The sequence below is a fragment of the Cnephaeus nilssonii genome (assembly GCF_951640355.1).
Source record: "Cnephaeus nilssonii genome assembly, chromosome: 16".
NCBI classification, from domain to species: domain Eukaryota; kingdom Metazoa; phylum Chordata; class Mammalia; order Chiroptera; family Vespertilionidae; genus Cnephaeus; species Cnephaeus nilssonii.
In genome coordinates this window covers 41,932,637-41,957,766 of record NC_137087.1, presented here as the reverse complement: position 1 = coordinate 41,957,766, position 25,130 = coordinate 41,932,637, and the positions used below count along the sequence as shown (strand labels likewise).

The 25,130-nt window shown below is 47.7% G+C and overlaps 1 protein-coding gene across 2 annotated transcripts; it reads right to left on the bottom strand.

Annotated features, from left to right (window-relative positions):
• Nucleotides 1-231: 231 nt before the first annotated feature.
• ZFYVE27 (zinc finger FYVE-type containing 27) lies at nt 232-19,576 on the bottom strand. Of its 2 annotated transcripts, XM_079794005.1 has the most exons (13): nt 19,379-19,576; nt 17,992-18,201; nt 13,338-13,408; nt 10,987-11,173; nt 8,180-8,275; nt 6,778-6,890; nt 5,926-6,065; nt 5,250-5,321; nt 3,905-3,925; nt 3,603-3,747; nt 3,065-3,111; nt 2,807-2,888; nt 232-1,816 (listed from the first exon to the last, which is right to left on the bottom strand). In XM_079794005.1, exons 2-13 carry the CDS (start codon nt 18,198-18,200, stop codon nt 1,752-1,754), a joined length of 1,248 nt encoding a protein of 415 aa, XP_079650131.1. In that variant the 5' UTR covers nt 18,201; nt 19,379-19,576; the 3' UTR covers nt 232-1,751. The 2 variants fall into 2 exon arrangements, with proteins under 2 accessions (XP_079650131.1, XP_079650132.1); XM_079794006.1 differs by lacking the exon at nt 3,905-3,925.
• Nucleotides 19,577-25,130: the final 5,554 nt, after the last annotated feature.

The window sequence follows — 25,130 nt, the reverse complement described above, 5'->3', positions numbered from 1 at the left end:
AATTTGGTCACAAGACAGAGCCTCAAGTCAATCCAACAAACATGTGCTGAGCCCGTCCTGTGTAAGGCACAGCTTTCCTCCTCCTGCCCCCGGCTCACACCGACTTCACCTCCATGCCCGTCCACCCCTGTGCTGCAGACACAGCCCAGGCCTGCACACCCGGCCAGCACTGGGGGCATCGGCTCTCCGGCCTTAGGGAGAGGGTGAGCGCAAGGACCAGGTCAAAAACAAGAAGCTTGAGGCCTTTTTATTGACAATTCTCCATATACACAGAAGTCCTTTAGTTCCTCTCCAGTGTAATAAAGCACAGGGTACTTAACGCTCATCTCTGAACAGGACAAAGGAGCTGAGGAAGGGGGGACACCAAGGCCTGCCTGGTTCCCCAGGGACTTGCCCCTCACCGGCCTGGAGCAGGCCCCTGTCTTCCCAGCCCAGGCTAGACTGGTTGGCCTGGCGAGAAAGCTGGTCTAGAATGGTCTCTGCCTCCCCAACCTGCCTCCTGGATCCCTGCTTAGGGTATAGGAACATCTCCACCTCCTATGGGCTCTGAGTCCCAGGACTCCAGGGAAGCATCCTAGGGCCAAAGCCCCCATCCTCAGCCCACTGCCTGTGCCATGTTCCCAGGAACCATGAAATAAATAAATAAATACTTCAAAAAAGCAGGGCAGCTCCAGGGGAAGGAAGGGTGCCTGAGCCCGCTCATGGCTTGGAGACACAAAGCCCCAGAGAGCACATAAATGAATGTGAAACTGAAGGAGAGAGGATGGGGACCCTAAGTGGCCTGTCCCATAACTAAGACTGTTTTGCTGGAGAACAGCCTGGAACCTAGGACCCAGCTCGGCAAGATCGCACACTTCTCAGGCCCCCAAGGGTCAAGGGCTCAGGACCTCTGCTCTGGTCTCACACTACATGGGGCGAGGTGCTGGGAAGGGGAAATGTAGCTCTGAGCCGGAGGAGGGGTGCCCGAGGCTCTGAGCAGTGGGAGCAGAAGTGATCGGAGTGCCTGGCAACTACCCATCAGGGCTGAGGGCAGCTGTGAGCTGAGATTCTGCACGTCAAGATTTCTGCAAGGTGGGGCTGAGGTCCTCTGAGCTGCTGGGACTCCTACATTTTGCTCTGATGAATACAAGGACTCTGCCAGGCCCTCTTAGTCACAGCCTCCTCTGGGGGAACTGGGGAACTTCAACCCTGTTTCTAGAAACACTTTTGGTCTTATTAGCCCAAAAGTGTTGGTGGGAAAATAAGGAGATCCTGGTGCTGGAGGGACATTCATACAGCAGAGTTGGGGCATGGCACTCCCAGGCCTGCGCAGACTCTCGAGGCAAACGTCTTGGCCCAGTACCCCACGGGAGGAGGAATCTCCTTTCCCAGTTTCTGATCTCCGGTCTCAGAGTATTCCCAGCTTTGGAGAGCCTCCCTGATCCTCAGAGACCTCAATCGAGACCAGGAATGGCTCTCTTCTGCCCTCTAGCTTATATTCCCTGCCCAGGCCAAAGTCCACTAACAGCTCAGGACAGAGCAAGGCAAACATACCAGACCCTCCAGGGGCTCCTCTCCCCTCTGGTTGACCATCTGCAGGTGTGGGGAACAGCTCCAGAACCCGGCTGGAGACAGCAAGGGCAGAGAAGGGAAGCCTACCGAGCATTCGGGCCACACTAGCCCAGCACACGCCACACAGGGCTAGGGGTAGGGAGAGTGGGGTCTACTGCTGGCCCAGGGACCGGCGCCTGCTTGGATCCTGTCCCCTCTTCTCACTTGTTCAAGGTCTGGTTACACGAAGCACACACAAACACAGTCTCTCTCTGGGCTTCAGGGGCTGAAAAGGAGGAAGAACTTGGTGAGACACTTCCTCATGCCCTTTGGCTCATGACCCCAACTCCCAGAACCACCTCCCCAGCCCCCAAAGCCCCACAGACCACCCACTGCTCAGCCCACACCCTTGCCAACCCAGCTCACTAGCCTGCCCATGGAGACATCTTTTCATGGGAACCAGGGACTTTGGGGGTGACCATGCCAACAGCAGGCCTTTCCCAGGTGTTCTATGCATTAGAAATTATTTTGCCACCAACTCAACACCTTTAAAAATGTTTTTTAAATCAAGTGCCAGAAGAAAAATTTCCAAGATGTCTTAACAGTAGTTTTCTCTGGGTGGTAAGATTACAGAATTATTTTTCTCTTCCTACTTCTTCTGTATAGTAACTTCCAAAACTTCCAGTATAAGCACATGCTACTTGCATGACCAGAAAGAAAGACAAAAAACCCTTGATTCCTCGTTGTATTACAAGGAACTGTGTGAAACAGGCTCCCTTTCTAGAGCATGCATATGCGTTTATCCTATGTGCGGGTGGAGCTCTGCTTCTGCTCATCTGTATGTTCTGTTTTGTTTACTATGATAATGTACAGCTTTTATAGGAGGAAAAGACATTCTTATTTTATTAGAAGTATTACTAAGGCAATGAGGAAAAGAATGGAATTCAGGATGGTGGTCTCTGGGGAAGGCAGGCGTGGCGTTGGAAACCCAGTGGTGTGGCTAACGCTGCTTTAACTTTGAAGTGTTTTAACTTCAAAGAAGCCGTCACAGTCATTCATTATCACCCATCATAATTCTGATAGATCATATATATTCTTTTGCGTTTTTTATTGTTAAAGGTGATGCAGGAGGTGTTACTGCGGGCCAGACCAGGGTCCCAAGTTCCCTTGACCTCTCACTGACCCTCACTCCTATCCCACAGGCAGCACCTCCTCAGAGGTGGGACCCAGCCACGCCCTCCCACTGCCCTGACCCCCAGCCGCCTGCACCACTCACCTGTGGCCCCCATGGAAGACTTGGGCACCTTGAAGGAGCAGCACCGGGAGCAGAAGCTATTTCCACAGTTACTGCAGCTCCGCTGCCAACAAGAGCCAAGGTCGGTATGCGACCCCTCCCAGCCCAGGCACCTGGGGCCCTCAGCACCCCTCCTGCCCACCCCCAGATCCCACCCAGGGAACCTGGGACATCTGTGGACTGGGGAGGTGCCCAGGTGGGGCAGGACTGAGACCCAACAGGGAACCCTCACAGACTTACCCTCTTCTTCAGCACGGAGAAGGTGGCCGAGCAGCCAGTACAGCTCCCTGAGAAAGAGGCAGCAGCTCAGCCCTGAACCTCTCAACTCTCACCCGCTCCTGAGTCTTCCAAATGGGGACTCAGGACACAGCCCAGACTCCTGGCTGGGAGCAGTGAGTAAGGGAGCAAAGTCCAGATCCAGAGACAGAAGGAAGGGACTGACGACTCCAGACTGTACAGAGCTGCCAGTCCCTATACCCTCCTGGGGCTTAGAGGCCCCACCTGCAGGCTCAGCCGAAATAGAGGAGCATCCAGCAGAATCTGTCCCTGGAAACCACCCTCTCTGTGGTCCAGGGTGGCATTTCTGGAACCCAGTTCCTTCTCTTCCCACAAGCTCAGTACGGACAGAGGGATAAGAAGTAACCCACACTCACTCAACAATCCCGCTATGTGGGTCCCCTGGACACCACAGTACCCCTCACTCTTGTCACAAACCCGTACCCACAATTCTAAGACTATGGCCCTGTGGCCCCGGTGCTCCTCCGTCCCCCGACTGTACCGAAGTTGTTGGTGGGGTACCGCTTGCGGAGCCGCTCTGTGAGCCGCGACACCTTGCTGCGCAGCACTTCGTTCTTGCTCAGGAACCCGTTGTCGTGCAGGGCCAGCTCATCCTCTACCGGGCATGGGGCACCCTCATCCTCCTCCTGTAGGAACAGCTCCTTCCAGTCCCGCCCACCTTGGGGCAGGGCTCCAGGGCCTGCATGCAGAGGCACCCAGTACAGCGGACCCCGCGAGGTGTGGTGACTGCAGCCACCCTCCCCCTGCCTGGCCCCCGCCTACCTCAATAAGGCTCCTACTTACCAGCACCACCAAGTGGGTCTCCTGCTTCCCGAGGTGCAGGGGAGAAGAAGAAAACAGGGAGAGAGACAGCAGGAAGGAAGTTGCTATGAGGGGGCCCCCAGCAAAAGGCAACACTCAAGTGTTACTCAGAGTTCTGTCCAAGCAAGTCCCAAAGGGTGACATTAACAGAGGCCCCCATAAAAGGATCCCAGCATCAAATAAGCTTGGGAGGAGCTGTGTCCTGTTTTTCAAACTGAGTGAGATTGATTAAGTGGGTCATTCTTTTAACAGAATAGAACAGAACAGGAAAGAAAAGATCCCTTATGATGCATTTGCTAGGAAACTTGTTTCAGTTAAGCTTTATCCATATTATAAACATAAGAATGAACTGGGCCAAGATGTGCGTGTGTTTCTTACTGTGAGTTATAAACAGAAATGCTTGAAAGCACCACCATCCAGATTCAGAGTCTACAATCGTATATGAAAGTCCCAGAGAAATCTTTCCGTGGTTGAAAAGTAAATGGACTGGGCTGATGTAAAAGTGAATGGGCCCGGTGAAAACTCCCAAGACCCCATTTCTTATATCTCAATTTCCCACTTTAAAGAGAAATTATTTCCCACTGTAAGAAAACAATAGCACAAATGTAACAAAATGGCAGCTGCCACTAGGACTCAGTGACCAGGGAACATGAGGAGTGGTGGGGGTGGGGACTGTGTGACTTTCCTAAAGGGGACAGTCACTCCTCAGCTACACAGGCCACTGCAGACTCAGGGCTACCAAAGCTGCTGAAAAATTAAAAATCCCCAGTTTTCACTGAAATCTCCCCATTTTTAAATATTGGCTCAAAAAATTTAAGGTTTGCATGCCAAATAAAACACTACAAACTATCAGGTTGAACTACTGTCTTAAAATGGAAAAAACTGTTTAACTTTCTCTGACCTAGAATTTGGCCATGCAACCACTTTCTCCAACCTCCCCCTCCCTGCCCCCCAAAGGGGCATCTTTCAGCTCTCATTCAAGAGTAGCTGGGGACCACAGCAATGCCCTCCCCCAAATCTGCCTTCCCCACATCAAAGGTACCAAGTCCACAGTCTGCAGCTAGTCCCCAGCTGGGCATTCCCAGAGGCTTCCAGGCCATCCCTGCCCTGGGCAGCCAGGACAGGTCACTAGATCAGCAACAGGACAGGCAGAAGTCAGTGGCCCCCTTTCACCCACTGAGTTTGAGCTCAGAGCAAGTTTCAGCTTCATGCTTGGATATAAGAGAATTTAAGAACCCAGATTTGGGATGTGAGAAGCCACACTGCTCCAGGACCACCCAATTTCTGGCCTGGTCAGTAGAGGGTGCTGGGGAAAAGGGCCACCCACCTCAATCGCATCTTTAAATTCCTCATCAGGCTCAGCCTCCTCGGCCTCCTCCACACTGCCTGGCGTGAGGTCCTGGGAAGAGAGATTTTATTGAGAAGGAAAGGAGTCGCAGCCCTGGCACCTAAGGCAGGGGCCACCTCCCCTGAGCCAGCACTCAGGTTTCCCAAAACTTCTATTCCTGCCCCAGAGGAAATGGCACAACTGCAAGAAAGAAGGAAGTCACGGGAAAGAGGCGCTCTCTGACCTAGCGGGGACAGGGAGATGGGACCAAGACCAGGGTGCACCTGTGGTGGCTTCAGCACAGGGGTTGAGAGCATGGACTCTGGAACCACAGGGCCGTCTGAATCTTGGCAACACCACCCTCCAGCAACCACTGAGCCTCAGCCTTCTCCTCTGCAGAGGAGAACAAAATCTCATCCTCAGAAATAGCCTACGCCTCATGGGGTTAATATCTATAAAGTGTGTGGAACAGCAGAGTAACTACTCAGTCAAGCACAGAGTAGCTATTATTATTACAATTATTACTACCAAGCACTTCAGAGGGGATGAGGCCTAGGGAGAAACAGGAACTACACAGAGGCCAGCCCAGGAGCTATGTGCTATGAACAAGCTGGTAACAGGAAGGTGCTGGAACCTGCCCACAGCAGGCTCTGCCCTGACGGTGGGGGACACTTACCTCCGTGGGTGTGGGCGTAGGCGTGCAGTCTGGCAGAACGCCCTTCCCTCCAGCATCTGGGGATGGTGGGCTCTGGAAGGTACCCTCTTCCTGGCTGGATTTCATCCGCCGCTGCAGACATGCCCTGTACTCAGACACCACTACCCAGGGCAGGAAGAGCGGGATGAGAGGCAGCAACAGGATGAAATGAGTGGTGCTTTGGGGGTATCCATTTCTGCTGCTGCTGGCTGCCTCTTCCTCCAGCATCCCACTCTTGCTGCAGGAAAGAGTCACCCTCCTAATTCCAAACAAGTCACCTAACCTAAGCCTCATAAAGAGAAGCAGAGATACCACCACTCACCCTGTGAGATTGCTGTAAAGAGATTAAATGTAGTAAGTGCTTGATAAATTAGGGATTCTGTCATTAATTACCCAACCACACCAAGTAAAATAAATATAGCAATCAGCCAAACATATGTAAAGGCCCAAGCGTCTATGACTCAGGGCCTTCAGGCTGCCTCACTGCTTTAGAAGCCAGAGGGCAGACTGGGACTCTGGGATCACACAGAGATGTGGCAGCAACTCCAGGGGGCTGTGTCCCAGAAGTCAGGTGGCAGCAATGGGAAAACATCCCTCCCTTACCTCCCAGAAGCCACCATATCACCCTTTAAGCAGTGATTCACCTGCTTCAGAAAGGCAGAGGGACCCCTACTGTGTAGCAGCCTCCCCTGTGTCCCACCAAACATCTCAGAGAAGCAGAGCCCAGGGGAGCCCGCCTAATTTGGTGCTGCCCCCTTGTGGAAAGAATAGCAAATAGATGATCAGTGATAGAGACAAGCAAGGAGCCCATCTGTCAGGCTCTCCAGAGCTTACCTCGGAAGAACTCCACGTTCCCTAGAAAAAGTGTGCTGTTTAAAAGGGCAAGGACCCAGCACAGCGGCAGCAGATACAGCATGCAAACTGTGGCCAGAAGAGCTCCATAGAACCTGGATTGACAGAGGAACCACAGGATCAGAAATTCCTAAGACCAGAAGGAAACAATTTGGAGCACACCCGCATAGGCCTTGGGCAAGAAATAGCACTGGGCAGTTAATAAACTGACAAGATCTGCTAATCAAACAAGTGGACAATAAAGCAATGTGGAAGGCTTGACAACTACCAATAAGTCACTGGTTGATAACCATGGATACTGGTGAAGCCGCCGCAAATGGCTCAGGCTGGGGCCATGTATACTGGTCCAATGCTCATCACTCCTCAGGCTCTAGACCAGTGATGGCGAACCTCTGACACGTGTGTCAGTGCCATTTCTGATGACACGCGGCCGCTAAGGCGGCCGCATGCCGAGGATGAAACATTTATGTTATTTAAACTATAAATATTGCAAAATAATATTTTTTCCTCAAAGGGACACACTACCCGAGTTATGCTCAGTTTTTTGGCGAAGTTTGAAACACCAAGCTCAAAAGGTTACCCATCACTGCTCTAGACTCTGAAGTCTAGAATAAGACAAACTTGGCTTTGTATCCAGCTTTGCCATTTCTTGCTTTGTGTCCCTTGGTTTTCTGAGTGTCACTTCCTTCACAGGCAAAGTGGGGATTAAAATAGTGCCTGCCTCCCAGAGTTATTATGAAGAGTAAGATAATACATGGCAAGTGTTGAGCACAGGGCCTGGAGCAAGGGGAAAACTAAATAACTATTAGTTGTCATTATTATTTATATATAAAGGACCTAAAGAACATTCCTTCCATTTGATCCAGTAGTTCCATCCTTGAATTTATTCTAAGAAATTTTTTTCAAAAGCTAAACCCATACAAATGTTCACTACAGGGTTAGTAATAAAAGTAAAACTGGCTAAATGTAGAATAGAATGGTTCCATAAATCATAGCATATTCACCCTCAATATTTATCTGGTATTACAATAATTCCAAAAGTCATATAGCAACAAAGAAAACCATTTATGATATATAATGGTAAGTGAAAAAGGAAAAAAAAGGAAATCTCACATACTTTATGAAACTATTATAGAGTTTCATATGACCAACTCTAGAAGTTGATCTAAACACTGGATCAGCCGCTATATCAGGGTGGGAGGTCACATGGTGAGTGATTTTTCTATTATTAAAGTATTTTGCCATACAAAAGCAGTGCATTCCCACCTGCAAGCCTCTCTTCCCCTGAGTTAGGGGCCCTGGGCCCTCAAGGCAGCCGGCTTTGCCTGGGCTCAAGTGACAAATCCCTCCAGGGCAGTGGTGGTGGGAGCAGAGGGGCACTCACTGTGAGGACACGGTGGGGTTCTCCCAGCGCAGCACCCGGTAGGCAGCTTCACAGGTGCAGCACAGGCGGCGCAGGAAGGCCTCCAGCTGGATCAAGCTGCAGACACAGGGGCGTCTATGAGCCGCACGCCCTGCCCCACTCACCCAAGGGGCCTGACAGAGCTCTGGGGCAGGAGAGCCTGGGACTTCACAGGCACAGCTGCTAGGGATGGCCAGTCTCTTCAAACCCGTGGGAGGGGCCGGAGAGCTCAGGAGGACATTCATACATTTCAGTCCCCTTTTAGGAATCCCTGCTGAGGTGGAAATAGGACAAAAGTTCCTGCTCTGGCCTCTTTCTAACTATTGCTATGAGGCCAGTTACTTACCTTTACTTAAGAGGGCTGCCGATTTCCTCTATAAAATGAGGAGCGGGGTACCCACCTCACAGATACACTAGAGCTGTGAGGATAAATGACAGGAGGTAGACAGATCAATGTGCCTCCACCTGGTGTGTAAGGCAGACTCACTTGGAGAGCTTTTTTTAGTGGATGCACCCCAGAAGCAATGAGCACAAGCTTGTACAGTGAGCACCCAGGCCTTGGTTTCTGAAGGGCTCCTGGGAAAAATGGCTGATTCTAGAGCCAGGGCAGGGAAAGTATAAGAATTTGAACATCATCTAGTCCCATAAAGTAAGGAAGCACTCAAAAAAGATGGGGGCATATCGAAAGAACACAGAGCCAGTTCAAAAGAGACCCTACTGGCCAAATCTAGGACAATTTGAGATCAAAATCTATAACAGTAATAGATTATAAGCCATTAAATTAAATTTAAAAATCTTGAGTTCATATTGATAATAAGTAAGAATTACAGTAGAATGCCAGCTAATAATGACAATTATAAAATCACCTTTGCAATCATCATAGGAATAAACTGGTGAAGGCAAGACTCACCAATGGATTTAAAAGTAGGTAAATATTTGATAAGGAACAAGGTATTTACTTGTGCACCCCCCTCAGATTACTAACTCTAAAGAGTAAAAGGGTCATCTTACCGTGGAGAAACCTTAACCAAGGGATCAAAGATACTACCTCCCATAACAAGACAAACTGACATCACGTATCTCCTGACTTGACACACTGACAATGACACGTCACTTGTCATTTCCTGCCAACAAAGCATAATCTGAATCTAGTCATGAGGAACCAGGCAACCCCAAACTGAGGAAAATACTACAAAATAATAAGCTTGTTCTATTAAATAGTGTAAAGGTCTCGAGAAACAAAGGTCTCTGAGGAACTACTACAGGTTACAGGAGACTAAAGGGACATAAAAATTAAATGCAATGTGTGATTCTGGATTGGATCCTGGGTCAGGAGAAATTTATATAAAAGACCTTATTAATACAAGGTCTGATTATGAACTCTGTATTAAATAATACTAATGTTAATGTTATCAATGTAAACATCCCTAATTTTGATTACAGGACTGTGGCTACATAAGAGAATGTCCTTGGCCCGACCAGTGTGGCTCAATGGTTGAGCATCAACCTATGAACCAGAAGATCATGGTTCAATTCCCGGTCAGGGCACATGCCTGGGTTGTGGGCTCAATCCCCAGTAGGAGGTGTGCAGGAGGCAGCCGATCAATGATTCTCTCTCATTATTGATGTTTGTCCCTCTCTCCCTCTCACTTCCTCTCTCTGAAGCCAATGGAAACGTATTTTTTAAAAAAGAATGTCCTTGTTCTTAGAAAATACACGCTGAAGTATCTGGGTAACAGGCATGATGTTTGCAACTTACTTTCAAATGGTTCAGGAAGAAAAAATAGTGTAAAGAGAGACAGATGAAGCCAATGTGGCAAAATGTTGATAATTATTCTGAGTAAAGGGCACATGAGAGTTCTTTGTATTATTCTTGCAACTCTTCTGTTAGTTTTTGTTTGTTTTGTCTTTTTACTTTCACAATCTCACTTTAATTAGTCATACATGGGCTTACTAACTACAATCTATACCCTAATAAAGATTGAAACTATACATTCCAGTTGACTTCAGGTTAAAATCATTTCAAAGTAAAAGATTTTTTAAAAAAATACCCAGATATTCAAACCCCACTCCAGATAACTCAGATTTTCAGGGGGTGGAGGAGAGGGGCTCTGTTTATAACTGTTTTTTGGCTGCCCAGGGAGGGATGAGAACCCTGCTGTATGTCAAGACAGCCCAGTTCAGGGAGGGCTCACTAAATGGCAGCTGCCACTGAAGTTATATTAATATTATATCCCAGGCTTAAGGTGCTTCTCCAGCAGTACCAGCTCTGTCACATCTAAGAAGTGTCTCCATAGTGCAGTGAACATGACTAATATTTACTGAACGCCTCCTGGGTACTAGTCACTCATTTAATCTGCACAACCACCTCTGAGATAAGCCTATTATTATCTCCTTTAACAGATGAGGCACCTGAGGCACAGGAAAGCTGAGCAACCTGCCCAGTGTCACACAGCAAGTAAATGTAAGAGTTAGGATTTGAACACAGGCTGTGGCTCCTGCATGCACATGCTAAGTCAAGACCCTAAACTCTCTCTAGTGGAGAGAAAACAAGCTGTGAAACCAGCTGGATCTGGATTCTCATCCCAACTCAGTCCATTTCTAGCTGTGAAAGCCCTTTTCCTCATCCATAAGTGAAGGATAATAATAGTAGCTACCTCCCAGAACTATTAAAAAGATGAAAGGAAATGGACCTCTGTGGTTTGCCTAATACGATGCCGGGCACACTCAGTGTGGAGGGAGGTGTTACTGTGACTGCCCCTCACCTCCCTGGCTCCTTCCATACTCACAAGCACTTCACCTCAGCCACAGCCTCGGGGCGAGACAGGCGCACTCTCTGCAGGTCCTCCTGCCTCACGCTATGATACTTCCTCCGCATGAGCTCAGACTCCGGCAGCCGGGCCCGGCAGACCTCCTGCAGGTAGCCCAGAAGGGCGGGCACTGAAATCACCAGGGCACCCACCGAGTACCACGCACCTGTGGAATCAATAATACTGTAGGTAAACAGGTAGCAAGGGTCAGGCATCTCACCCACCCACATGTCCACATGCTTGCTCCCTCACCTCCTCCAGGGCTCTGCCCAAGAGGCCTTCTCTAATCACTCCAAAGAAAACAGTGTCTCCCCCTCACTCTCCAGCCCCTTGCCCCAGCTTTATTTTACTTCACAGAATGTATCATATGACATATTATAGGTATGGTTGTTGTCTCTTTCACAAATGTATTCTCTTAAGGGCTGGGACTTTGTCTAGTCACTGCTATAGCACCAAACGTATGTTTTTAATATGAAGCAGCCTACGCTAGCATACAGTAGGTGGCTCATGCCTGGAGTCTGGCCACTGGGGCCTCCCGATGACTGACATCCTGACCTTTGGGCCACTGGGGCAGATTGGAAACCTTCCCTTTAACTTTTAGGGTATCCCAGACCACTGTGGACTGAAAAATGGTAAGGCTGAGAGAAAATCCAAAGGAACTCTGGTACCCTGGAGGCAGGCTAACAGAGCACTCGCTGGGCACAGAGTAAATGCTCACTAAATATCTGTCATATGAACTAATTTACTTTGGAAATACGTTCGGAAAAACCTAACAGCCTGGGAATGCTATCTGAGTTCAATCAGGCAAAGAGCCCCACTGAGAAGCAATAGGAGGCCTTATGTGAAATGGGTTTATTTTCAACCCACTGAGTCCATCTCTCCATGGAAAACCAAGGAGACACTTAAGAAATGTGGGTTCAACAGAAGAATGAATACATGAGTCAAGGACCCAGCTCCTCAGAACAATCTGTCCCAGGTCCTTCGCTCATTTCCCCTGAGGGTTCAGCTGTTTTGTTGTTTTGGGGTTTTTGTTTTTGCAGCCATCTGCCAGTTTCAACAAGAAAAAGGGCTGGGTCACAGCACACCTTGTCATAACAGTTCCCCGGGAGACATCACTACCCAAGACCCATACTGCCACCCACCTGTCCACACATCTACCTCAAAGGCATCACACTAGACTCCTTACTGGTGGTGACTGTCAGCAACCCCTGCTGGGCTCATTGCTGAGCCACAGAAAACCAACAGATGTGGCAAATCCTCCTCAGCTTACCTTTCTGTCCCCTCACCCCATATCATGCCCCAAATGGCCCGGAATCAGCTTGGAGGCCAAAATGGAAAAAAGCATTCAGTCAAGAAGGAAACGATAATAATAATGACACAGAAGACTCCCTGGCCTGCAGGGAATATAATCCATGTCCCCCAGTGGATACCTAAAACCGTGGATAGTACTGAATCCTACATAAACTGTTTTTTTCTATACATACATATCTATGATAACGTTTAATTTATAAATTAGGCAATTTCACAGACAGAAGATTTGTTCGTCCTGTAGAGCTTACCAACCTCAGGATATTTTATTTCCTTAAGTCAAGAACTTTCACCTTTTCACTTACAGGAGGTACTTTACAGCTTCTCTCTGGCATATCGAAACTGCCAGCATCACTACTCTTGTGCTTTGGAGCCTTTATTTAGTTAAAAAAAGTGTTACTTGAACACAAGCACTGCAGTACCATGACAGTGAATCTGATAACCAAGAGGTCTGCTAAGTGACAGGTAGCAGCATATACAGGGTGGATACACTGGACAAAGGGGCGATTCCCATCCCGGAGGGACAGAGATTCCATCAGGCTTCTCAGACTGGCACTCAATTTAAAACTTATAAATTGCTTATTTCTGGAATTTTCCATTTAATATTCCTTAAAGCAAATGCTAGCACACAGTAGGTTGACAGTGGACAACGGAAACCATAGAAAGCACAACCGTGGGTAAGGGCAGCCTACTGTCATGTATTGGCTGCTTACTCTGTGTCAGGCACTGAGCTAAGTGTTACACACAGATCCTCTCATTCCCTACAACTACCCTCTGAGGAAAGCACTGTTATCATCCTCCCTTTAGATCTGAGGAAAATTAGGTTAGGGCACACCCCCAGCCCAGCCAGGATTCCAGCCCAGAATGTGTCTCTCCAGAACCTGTGTTCTGACAGCACGCAGACACAGAGGAAGGCCAACTCCAGGGCAAGACCAGTGGCTCGTTCACATGGGGCTGCTTTTCAGAATTCCTCCCCACACTCATTCACACACAAAAACCCGGCCCCTGGAAGCAGTTCTTACCCTCATTCAAGGTGAGGAACAAGACGTTGAGGCCCAGGCAGGTCAGCAAGGAACACAAAGGCGTCTGCCACCTACAACACAGAGAATTCTAGTCACTAAAGACCGGCCAGACGCTCCTCCAGGTGGAAAGGGGGGGATGAGGCAGCACAGGTGAGTCATTAACACCAGGAGCAAGAGGAGGGGGCCTGAGCTCAGGGTGTCACGGAGAAATGGAAACTGGGTCTCTCACTTGGACAGGTGACTGGGAGAGGAGTTAGTCACATATTAGGCCCTGGGGTGAGAAAAGGTATCGTCTTTGAACTAGAAGACCTGTAGCACTTTCTCCAAGGAAGAGGAAACATTCATAACATTAACTACTAAGAAACCTAGTGAAGAGTGCACTTTCCCGTTCTAAGAGTGCATTCCCTTGGCTGGAGCTGCAACACCAAAGATGCCTCACTGGAGCACAGCAGAGCAGACCAGCACAGAACAGAGCCAGAGCAGAGCGGAGCGGACCAGACCAGCACAGGGCAAAGCAGACCCACACGAGCGGAGCAGAGCAAACCATCAAGGAGCAGGCAGAGCTGTCTAGCCAGAGAGGAGCCTGGCCCCAAGGCCGCCTCACAGCCTGCTGTTTTCATAGCCAGTGCTGGGTTACAATCAATCGAGCTGTTTTGCACTGAATAAAGTTTCCTTCTTCATGAACCCCAAATTGGAGATTCATGTTAGCATTGAATTGATGCCAACAACCATTTGTTGACAGTTGTTTGTGCACATTCACCCAACCCCTGGGGCACTCAAAAAAAAAAGGAAAGAAAACTAGTTAATACCAATTAACCTGTGTTTTGAAAGGTTCTATGATTCTATTCTTTTTAAAAGGTGACAATGACAAACATTCTTTAAAATTTTCTTTATTTTTATTGGGATATAATTTACATATAGCATTCTTTTTTACAGTTTCATAGAACATATATTCACTGCACAAGATTCATCTAATACAGAAATCAAGAGAACAAAATATAAAGGATTTCTTTGACCCCATTTGTAACTTTCTCTTATTTCTGCAATTTTTAGTTTATTTTATATATATGTTATTTCAAAAAGAGGAAAATATCTTAATGTATTAAAAAATGGAGACAAAACCAGGGTGTAGCATTCTCAGCAAACATGCCCTAAATAAACAGGAACAGATGGAAGCAAACAGAGACTCAACTCCCACCATCACCACCTAATGGCAAAGCAGAAACCTCCAATGAGGGAAGAAAGACCAGAGACTCAGGCTGCTGAAGACAAGCAAACACTGCTGGCTTAGTCCCTGATAAAAGACATTTAATAGGGAAAAAGGAGCACAGATGTAGCAATGAAGCTCTGACACCTATAGTCTAAAGAGCAGCATCAGCCAGGCCCGCATGACTCAGTAGTTGAGCGTCAAACTATGAACCAAGAGGTCGAAGTTTGATTCCCGCTCAGGGCAGGCCAGGAATCCCCAATGGGGGGTGCAGGAGGCAGCCGATCAATGATTCTCTCTCAACATTGACGTTTCTCTCTCTCTATCTCTTCTTTCCTCTCCGAAATCAATAAATATATATTTTAAAAAAAAATAAAGATGCCCTAACCGGTTTGGCTCAGTGAATGGAGCGTCGGCCTACAGACTGAAGGGTCCCGGGTTCGATTCCGGTCAAGGGCATGTACCTTGGTTGTGGGCACATCCCCAGTGGGGGGTGTGCAGGAGGCAGCTGATCGATGTTTCTGACTCTATCCCTCTCCCTTCCTCTCTGTGGAAAATCAATAAAATATATTTTTTTAAAAATAAAATAAAATAAAGAGCAGCATCAGCATATTTAAGGTCATCCATCAGAGGAGAAAAACAAATAGAAAAATAAACAGGTAAGTTGCAGACAAGCAATATATTCAGAACTTAAATGTTTTTTGGGGTTTTTTTTGCTCTAATTTGGGTATTTCAGAGTTACTAAATGAAGTTAGCTAATATAGATGCTGCTTTTATTTCTTAACAGTTATAGCAAGGAAATTAATACCTCTCTGCCTGTTTCTTAAAATTCAAAACATTCTAACTGTACCACCCTAATGAGGCCTCCAAACCATTTAGTGGCAGCTACCAGGGTAAAAGCAGATTAAAAGCCAGGTCTAAGGCCAACCCCATTTCAGAAATAAAAGCATCACACAGCCACTGAAGTCACTTTCATTTTAAAGCCTCTTCCACTCTATCTGTCTTCACTGACACTTTGGACCATCGGGACCTACCTACTGGAGTCACTGGTCCCAGAGGAGAGGAGACTTTTTAAAAATCTACTGCAGCTCTCGGCTTCAAACCTAACAGCCACAGCTCAAGATTAGGTCCCTCTTCAAAATCAAATCCTCTTTACTAAGAAAAGAACAATCAGACACACAAACTAATCTGACAGCCTTTCACAGAGCAGAGCTGTCTCCCAGTGGCGCAGAGACAAGCTCCTGAGGGCATGTTAGGCCTGATGCTTCTTCTCCATCCAGCTTTAATCAATCCCAACACATCCTCAGATTTCTTTTCATATATATATATATATATATATATATATATATATATATATATATATTTGATTTCAGAGAGGAAGGGAGAGGGAGAGAGAGAGAAATATCAATGATGAGAATCATTGATTGGCTGCCTCCTGGGGATCGAGCCAGCAACCCAGGCATGTGCCATTGACCAAAACTGAACCTGGAACCCTTTAGTCTGCAGGGCTACGCTCTATCCACTGAGCCAGACCAGCTAGGCCACATGCTCAGATTTCTAATTTCATAAAGGAAAAACTTCTAATACATTAGTGTTAAGAACACTAACAGACCAGAGGCAGAAAAGGAGAAGGGCCAAAAAAGGGCAAAACACACACACATATATACATATGTACATATATCTACACTCATACATGCATACACCCACACACATAGTAGAAAACACCAGAGAGCACAGCTCCATGCTCTCCAGAGCCCACCCTCTCCCCTAGGGAAGACGGAAGTTCATTTCAGATAGTTGGTCATGGTGGGATTATAAAATGAGCCCCTCCTCATACTATCTCACTATCCCTTTCACCAGGAGTACAGTGATCTAACAGTAGAGAACACTGTCCTGGAACATTGACTAGCTCATCTCCAGAGATAATGCCATAAATTAAATGGGTTCTGGGAAGAATAAGAAAAATGAGGGCCTTGGTACAAAAGTTAAAAATAAATCTTCCACTATTTCCACACTGAGGTAAGAATGATTGCTCAACAGCACACTTAGAGAGGTTAACCCAACTCAACTCACTCTGCCTCCTACCTGTCTCTTGAGCATCTTAGAGGGTTAAAGGTCCTTTATGAGAATCTGATAAAATTAGAAGCTTCTCCCTAGAAATACACACATGCCCACATACAATTTTTCATTCAGTTTCAGGAGCTTCATATGCCCCTAAAGCCCATTTCACAGGCTCCAGAGTAAGAATGCATGCTGTTTATGTACTCCCACTGAGATGCAATATTAAGAACACAGGAGCTTTGTAAAAACAAGTTTTTTTAATTTAAATCTAATCCTTTCCATCTACCTTGCAGTTTGCACTATGAGGAAGCAACCAGACATATCTGTGTAGGAAGTTCCCCAGAACAGTAAGCCAAGTCTCTCCAGCAAGTTAGTGTCATAAAAGAAGATTGAGAAAAACAAGAGACATAGTAACCACAGAGAATGTATAGTCTGGACTAGAACCTGATTTGGTCAAAAAAATTGTAAATGACATCCTTGGAACAACTGAGGAAATCTGAATAAGAATTGGGTATAGGAAGATATCATAGAATTATTGTTAATTTTGTTAGCTATGATGTTACTTTGGTTATGAAAAAAAAGTTCTTATTTAGAGACAAACAGAAGTATTTAGAGAGTGAAATGGCACATAGCTGTAATTTAAAATACATTTATGCCTGGTCGGTATGGCTCAGTGGTTGAACATTGACCTATGAAACAGGTGACGGTTCGATTCCTGGTCAGGTCACATGCTCAGGTTTCAGGCTCAATCCCCAGTAGGGGGTGTGCAGGAGGCAGCCAATCAATGATTCTCTCTCATCATTGATGTTTCTATCTCTCCCTCTCCCTTCCTCTCTCTAAAATCAATAAAAACATATTTTTTAAAAATGAAAATTAAAAAATGAAATATTTCTTATAAAATGAGCTGAAAGGAGTAAAAGACAATTATATAGGATGAAAGTGAAAGCAGAACAGAAAGAAAAAAAATTGAGATCTATAATCCTAAAGGATTAGGGAAAATGATACCTGCTTATTCATAGGTATTTGTATTTCTTTAACTTAGGATCAAAATTATATTCTAATTTTATTATTAACTAAGCTATTATTGGAGGGGGGAAAGCCTACTTTAGATATAGAAGGCCCAATATTCAAGGTTAGCTCACAATCCTAAGGTATGAGCTTACTCAACCACAAAGAACAAACCCTAGTGAAAGGCCAGATGGTTCCCAGTGCCTGCCTCTCCTGGGCTGGGCTGGAGACAGAGTGGGCCTGGAATAAGCCCAAAGGCCCAATGGACCTTCACTAGGGCAGAAAGGACAGCCCAGCCACTGCCTAAATGGCCAGCACAACTACAGAGCAGGAAGACAGAAAGCCCAGCAGGTCAGAGCAACTCTACGAAGTCTGTACCTGAGCAAGTACCGGACACCATCACCTGCGTCCTTCAGGGGTTCCAGGTAGATCTCCAGCCTCTTGTAGGACAGAACCAAGTTGAAAAGATCAAACGTCGGGGACTTGGCAGGGGACTTGGCAGGGGCAGGTGGAGACTCCAGAGGAGCCTCGGGCATCACGCTGGGGCTGGCCTCGGGCCCACACCCCTCACGCTCAGATGACTGCATCCTGTAACCATAATAATTCTTGACATTTGCATCACACGTCCAATGCCCCACACACTTCTACCTGCATTACTTCATGTACTGCCTACAACCAACCTGTGACTATAGGTGGAATGTCCATTTCACAAAGGAAAAAACTAACATTCAGGAAGGTGAAATGAATTTCGCAGATATAAACTCCGGCTCTTCTGACTCTCCCTCTAAAGCCCTTCGTCCCACTGACCCATCAAGAGTATAAACCGTCAAGACCAAGCGGAAGGGAGGCAGCTTGGGGTCTCAAGAGGACCGATGTCCTGAAACATGTTTCTCCCACTATTGACCCGGTTCGTTCCCTCTCCTCCTTCGGGTACTTAGCCTAAATATCACCTCCTGGCTCTGAGAAGTCTTTGCCAACACATCCAGTGCGGACTTGGGAGAGACCCTCCCCAGTGCTCCCAAAAAGTTACCTACTCGCTCTAACAGCACTTAGCACACCAAAGTAACACTCCCCGCCGTCTTCCCAGGCTGCCCTGCTTAACTTGAAGCTCCACCAGGTCAAGGGCTATGTCTTTCATTCACCACTGCTTCTGCTCACAGTGGGCAAGTGAGTGAATGAACTGCCCACCCTCACGTCCCCAATGCTTTCCGCTGGGCCTCCCCGTTCTCTAACCCTTCCCTCTCCCTTCCGTTCTCAACTTTTCTGTATCATCCCTGCCCATTACCTCCCCTTTTCCTCCCTCGGACCCAAGCAGCAGCCATCACCTCCTGAAACGCCCAATCTCCCTTCTCTGATGAGGAGAGCCACAGGAAACGCTCACCCTCTTTCCTAATTTCAAAGTCCTACCCAAACGCTAAGCAGAAAACAAGGGGGCGGGACCTCGGCGCACAGCAACGTAAACCCATCCCAGGCAAAGGGCTGCAATCTAACGGCGGGGGTAGGGGTGACCCAGGGGCCACGGGGGCCCGAAATCCCCGCAGGCCGAGATGGGACGGAAGGACCCAGGGCGGGCGCGAGGTAGGAGTCCAGGAGGTCAGCGCCGGCAGCGGCCTGGACCACGACGTCTGCAGCCCTAGGAGCCGGACGGGGCCCCGCGGCCCAGACCAAGGAAGGCCACGCCCAAGGTCGCTGGTACAGCAGGTGGCGGCCCCCAACTCCGCACAACCGGCGAAAGCGAGGGAGTGGGGAGCGGGTGGCACCTCACCTACTCGGTCGCTGGGTGGGTTCAGGGAGGGGCGGGGACGGCCAAGGGGCACTGATAGGGCCGCTGGGCCCCGTAGCGTTCCCTCAGGCCCTCCCCACCCCAACAGCGCGCCTCTCTCCAATGCCACTCTGAAGTCGCAGGTCCGAGAACCTCCTCCGCCTCCCCCGCCGCCGCCGCCGCCGCTTCCTCGCTGCGCTGTGCGGCGGCGTGCCCGTGACGTCATCGCGCTCGCCCCGCCTCCGGTCCGCTCCCGGGTTTGGCTCCGCCCATTCCAGCCAGGTGAACGCTCCCGTCAGCACTGCGCCTGCGCGCTTTCCCTTCCGAGCCCCGCCCTGGCTTCCCTCTGCCCCTGCGCGGCATCCCTTCGCCACATCCTGCGAATCCCTGGGAGCAGGCGCTTCGGAGCCCTGCCCCTCGCCTCCTCTGCTTTGCTCTGAAAGATTCTGACAGGGAACAGTGGGAAAGAAGATAAACTGAAGCGTTTACGTCTGCATCCTCCTCCCCAACTTTGGCACTTAACTCCCCTCCTCGGGACCCTGAGCCCACGAAAGGCAGAAACCTGTGTGCCGCGTAAAGCCTAGCAGAAAATACAATTCCGTTCAGTGTTTCCTGAGCAGCTACTGTGTATAGGTGCTAGCGCAAGCCTTTCCCAACTCAATCCACTTCTCTGGTTGTCCAGTCAATCGCCCTTAAAGCACACACCCGATGGCTTTGCATCCTATATAATAATCCTATATAATAAAAGGGTAATGTGCAAATTGACCCTAATGGTGGATGACAGATGGCTATGATGCGCACTGACCACCAGGGGGCAGATGCTCAACGCAGGAGCTGCCCCCTGGTGGTCAGTGTGCTTTCACAGGGGGAGCACCACTCAGCCAGAAGCTGGCTCATGGCTGGGCAGCGCAGCGGTGGTGGCGGGAGCCTCTCCCACCTCCACAGCAGCACTAAGGATGTCCTTTGGGGAGCCTGCCTAAGCCATTAGTCGGACATCCCCTGAGAGTTCCCAGGCTGCCAGAGGGATGTCTGACTGCCACCTTAGGCCCAATCCCCCAGGGAGCAGGCCTAAGCTGGCAGGTGGACATCCCCCGAGGGATCCTGGACTGTGAGAGGGTGCAGGCCGAGCTGAGGGACTCCCCCAAATGCACGAATTTTCATGCACCAGGCCTCTAGTTAATAACAGTAATAATAATGCTAGCACCTGGCTGGTGTGGCTCAATGGTTGAGCTTCGGCCCATTAGCCAGGTCACAGTTGGATTCTGGTCAGGGCACCTTCCAGGATTGAGGGTTAGATCCCCAGTAGGGGGCGTGCAGGAGGCAACCCATGGATGAAGTTTCTCTCTCCATTCCTCTCTCTAAATTCAATAAAAATATATATTTTTTAAAAGTTAAAAAAAATGTATGCTAGCACTTACTGAGGATTTACCAGCCACCAGGCACTGGACTAAGCTCTCTATAGGCAATATCTTAGGTAGTCCTCCCCCAACAACCCTATTAGGGTTATGGTCATTTTCAGTTGAGGAATCTGAGACATATTAAGAAACTTCCATCAATGTCACTCAGCCAACATGCAACTGGACGCTTGATTTGAACCTCATGTGTCAACGGACTCTGCACCCAATCATACCACCACCATTCTTAGTTTTAATTTACTGGACTCATCCCCTGCTACTCCCCTTCAAGAGTCTCTTAACTTAAGCCAGTGATGGGCAACCTTTTGAGCTTGGTGTGTCAAACTTCGCCAAAAAACTGAGCATAACTCGGGTAGTGTGTCACTTTGAGGAAAAAACTAACTCCAAGACTCTAGTCGCAAATGTTTCATCCTCAGGAGCAGCAAATGTTTCATCCTCGGCATGCGGCCGCATGTCATCAGAAATGGCTACGCGTGTCAATGCTGACACGCATGTCATAGGTTCGCCATCACTGACTTAAGCCAATTGAACCCCTCCATTGCTTGGGCATTGCCTTGCTTGTGCTGTGAGCTTGCGGAGGAATGCCCTTCCCCCACTCCAGCTTTGGTCCAAATCCAATCTATTTATCTAAGCAGGAGTCAAATGTCGGTTTTCCTTCCCTGATTGCCCCAGGTGGAAGCAATCATTTCCCCTTCAAACAGCCAGAATGTAGACAGATAGAATCCCACATACAGTAGTTCCAGTTTATGGGGAGTGGGTTGGGGGGGGTGGAATACGTTCCAAGACCTCCAGTGGATGCCGAAACTCCAGCATAGTACCAAGCCCTATATACTGAGTGGCCAGATTATTATGATATCTGAACGCATAATAATCTGGCCACTCAGTGTATATCCTATATAATAAAAGGCTAATATGCAAATTATCCCCTCGACCAGGAGTTTGACCAGCAGGCAGGCCAGCCAACTACCCATGTCCCCTCCCCCTGGCCAGGCTGGCTGGACCCCACCCATGCACGAATTCATGCACCGGGCCTCTAATATATATATATATATATATATATATATATATATATATATATATATATACACACACACACATATATATACATATATATATATACACACACACACTGAGTGGCCAGATTATTATGTGTTCAGAGATCATAATAATCTGGCCACTCAGTGTATACTATGTTTTCTCCAAACATGCCTATCTATGGTAAACTTTAATTCATAAATTAGGCACAGTAAGATATTAATAACTAATAATAAAATAGGACAATTATATCAATACTCAGTATCACTATTCTTGCATTCTGAGGCCATTATTGGGTAAAATAAGTATTATTTGAACACAAGCACTGTTATACCACAACAGCTGATTGATAACCAAGACAGCTAAGTGGCTAATGGGCCCGCAACATATGCAGTGTGGATATACTGGACAAAGGTATGAGTCACATACCTGGCAGGACAGAGCAAAACAGCACAAGATTTCATCACACTGCTTGGAATAGCACATAATTTAAAACTTATGAATTGTTTACTTCTGTAATTTTCCATTTAATGTTTTTGGACCAGGGTAAGTGAAACAGTGGAAAATAAAGTGGCAGGTAAGGGGGCATACTGTATACCACTAACTATATTCAGAAATACCCCTACTTGTTAAGGGAATGTGCTTGGCTCTGTGGCCAGCCCAGGCTTGTCTGCTGGACTCTGCCTCTTTAGGATGAGTTTACAGGAAGTATAAAAGAAGAACTTTTTTTCTTCAATATCTTAACTACCTGAAATCTCACCATTAGCAATTTACTCCCAAGGTAAATTTCAGTTACTCCTCCTTGGGTCTGCCTGGGCCACTGGCCTCAAGTTGTCGGTGGCTAGTAGTATTATTGGTTCTCTCTTCTGGCAACTACATAATTGAGGGATATTGTTCAAGAACTCTTAGATATTGTTTGGGGGGAGTCATTGGAAAATACAAGAAGCCTCTAAGGACCAGAAAGGGACAACAGTGGTGGCCAACATCAAGGAAGAAAGGCTTCCCCTGGTAATTACAGAGGGTCAGCTGTACTCCGCTTTCTGAGGTCTGACTCGGATGTCTTCTAATCAGGCTCTCTTCGTGCTTTCTTTCCCTTCTCCAGCATTCTGAGTCTTCATTCTTTGCCTCAAATGCTGGTGCCACTGATGCTTTCCCCAGGTGGAAGAAACCCAGGGAGAAAATAAAATAGTAAAAGAGGATAATACCTTAAATTGACATTTTTGAGATGTTAGTCTTTGCCTTTTTAAGTGATGGTATGTACGGCCACATAATTGACTCATAAACCTCACTGTGGCCCTTGGAGAAATTCCAGAAGGACATGCTGGGTAGAACAAGTTAGAAAAATAGGAATGGGAAGAGAAGGGAATGTCTAAACACACCTTCCTCCACCAGATGGCTCCCTCTCCCACTATTACTCTGACCTTGGCGCTTCAGAAGCGTCTCTAAACTTCAAGACCCTGGCTGTGGTCTCTCCTGCCACCATCTCACAGTGCAGGCATACCACTGTGCTTCACTTTATTGCACTTCACAGATGTTGCTTTTCTTTCTTTCTTTCTTCTTCTTCTTCTTTTTTTTTTTTTAACAAACTGAAAGCAAGACCCTCCCTCCACCAGCAAAATGATTACAACTTGCTTTATTGTGGTGGTTTGGAACTGAACATGAAATATCTCCGAGGTATGCCTGTATACCAGATCTTTTCATGCTTCTAGCTGTATAAGTTGCCTCTTGCTGCACACACACAAAAAAAATGTTCAAAAGTTAGTGGCTTAAAACAATAATAAAAATATATTATCTCACATTGGGTTTTGGCTTTGGGGTGGTTTGGGTCAGGAAGTCGCGAGCAGTTTGGTGGGCAGTTTTGGCTCAGGGGCTTTCGGGCGGTTGCGGTCTGTCATCTGAAGGCTGGATAGCGTGGGAGGCCTGGCTTCCATGATGGCTTCCTCACCTGGCAGGCAAGTCGATGCTGGTACTCCCGTGCTGACTAGCTGGCAGGAGGTTTCCGTTCCTCTCCAGCTAAGACTCTCCAGAAGACATCTTTCGTGTCCTCATGACATGGCAGTTGATTTCCCCCTAGTGAGAGATCCAAGAGGATGCAAGGCAGGCAGCCACAAGGTCTTCTATGAAATACCCTCAGAAGTCACGCTGTCATCTTCACAGTATCCAGTTGGTTTCATGAGTGAGGACCGGTCACTGTCCCAGTGCACAATGGGTGGGTTATGCAAGAGCATGACTACCGGGAGGTGAGAGTAGCTGGGGCCATGCTGCAGGCCATCTTGGATGCTGGCGACTTACAATACCCTCCACCCGACTTCCTCCCCCTCCCCCTTAGTATCCAGCTGAATGTCAGGGCCTTTGTGAAGCCTCCCCCAAACAAGTTCTCATTCCATCCCCTGTGTTTACAGAGAACCATGTTCCACCTCTATTAAACACCTACCACCTTGCATTTTTTAAAAAAATACTTTTTTATTGATTTCAGAGAGGAAGGGAGAGGGAGTGAGAGATAGAAACATCCATGATGAGCCGAAACCGGTTTGGCTTAGTGGATAGAGCATCGGCCTGCGGACTCAAAGGTCCCGGGTTCGATTCCGGTCAAGGGCATGTACCTTGGTTGCGGGCACGTACCTAGGTTGTGGGCACATCCCCAGTAGGGGGTACGCAAGAGGCAGCTGATCGATGTTTCTAACTCTCTATCCCTCTCTCTTCCTCTCTGTAAAAAATCAATAATATATATTTTTTTTAAAAAAAAGAAACATCCATGATGAGAGAGAACCATTGATTGGCTGCCTTCTGCACACCCCACACTGGAGATGGAACCTGCACCCCAGGCATGTGCCCTGACCGGGAATTGAACTGTGACCTCCTGGTTCATAGGTCAACACTCAACCACTGAGCCACGCCGGGTGAGCTCGCCTTGCATTTTAATCTACTTCTTGAATGCGATTGTTTCCCCGATTGTGCTCTAGGTTCCAAGACTTGACATCTTGGCAGCCCCAGTTTCTGCCAAGTATAGAGTCTTGGAACAGTGGCTACTCAGTGAATGCTTGCTTTAAAAGAAATGAATAAAACATAAAATAACAAGTTGGTGAGAAACTGGAACCCTTGTGCACTTGGTGGGAATGTAAATGATGCAGCCTCTATAGAGACAATATGGCAGTTCCTCAAAAAATTAAACATATTAATTAAAAATAAGCATTACCAGCCCTGGCCGGTTTGGCTCAGTGGATAGAGTGTCGGCCTGCGGACTGAAGGGTCCCGGGTTCGATTCTGGTTAAGGGCATGTACCTTGGTTGCAGGCTCGATCCTCA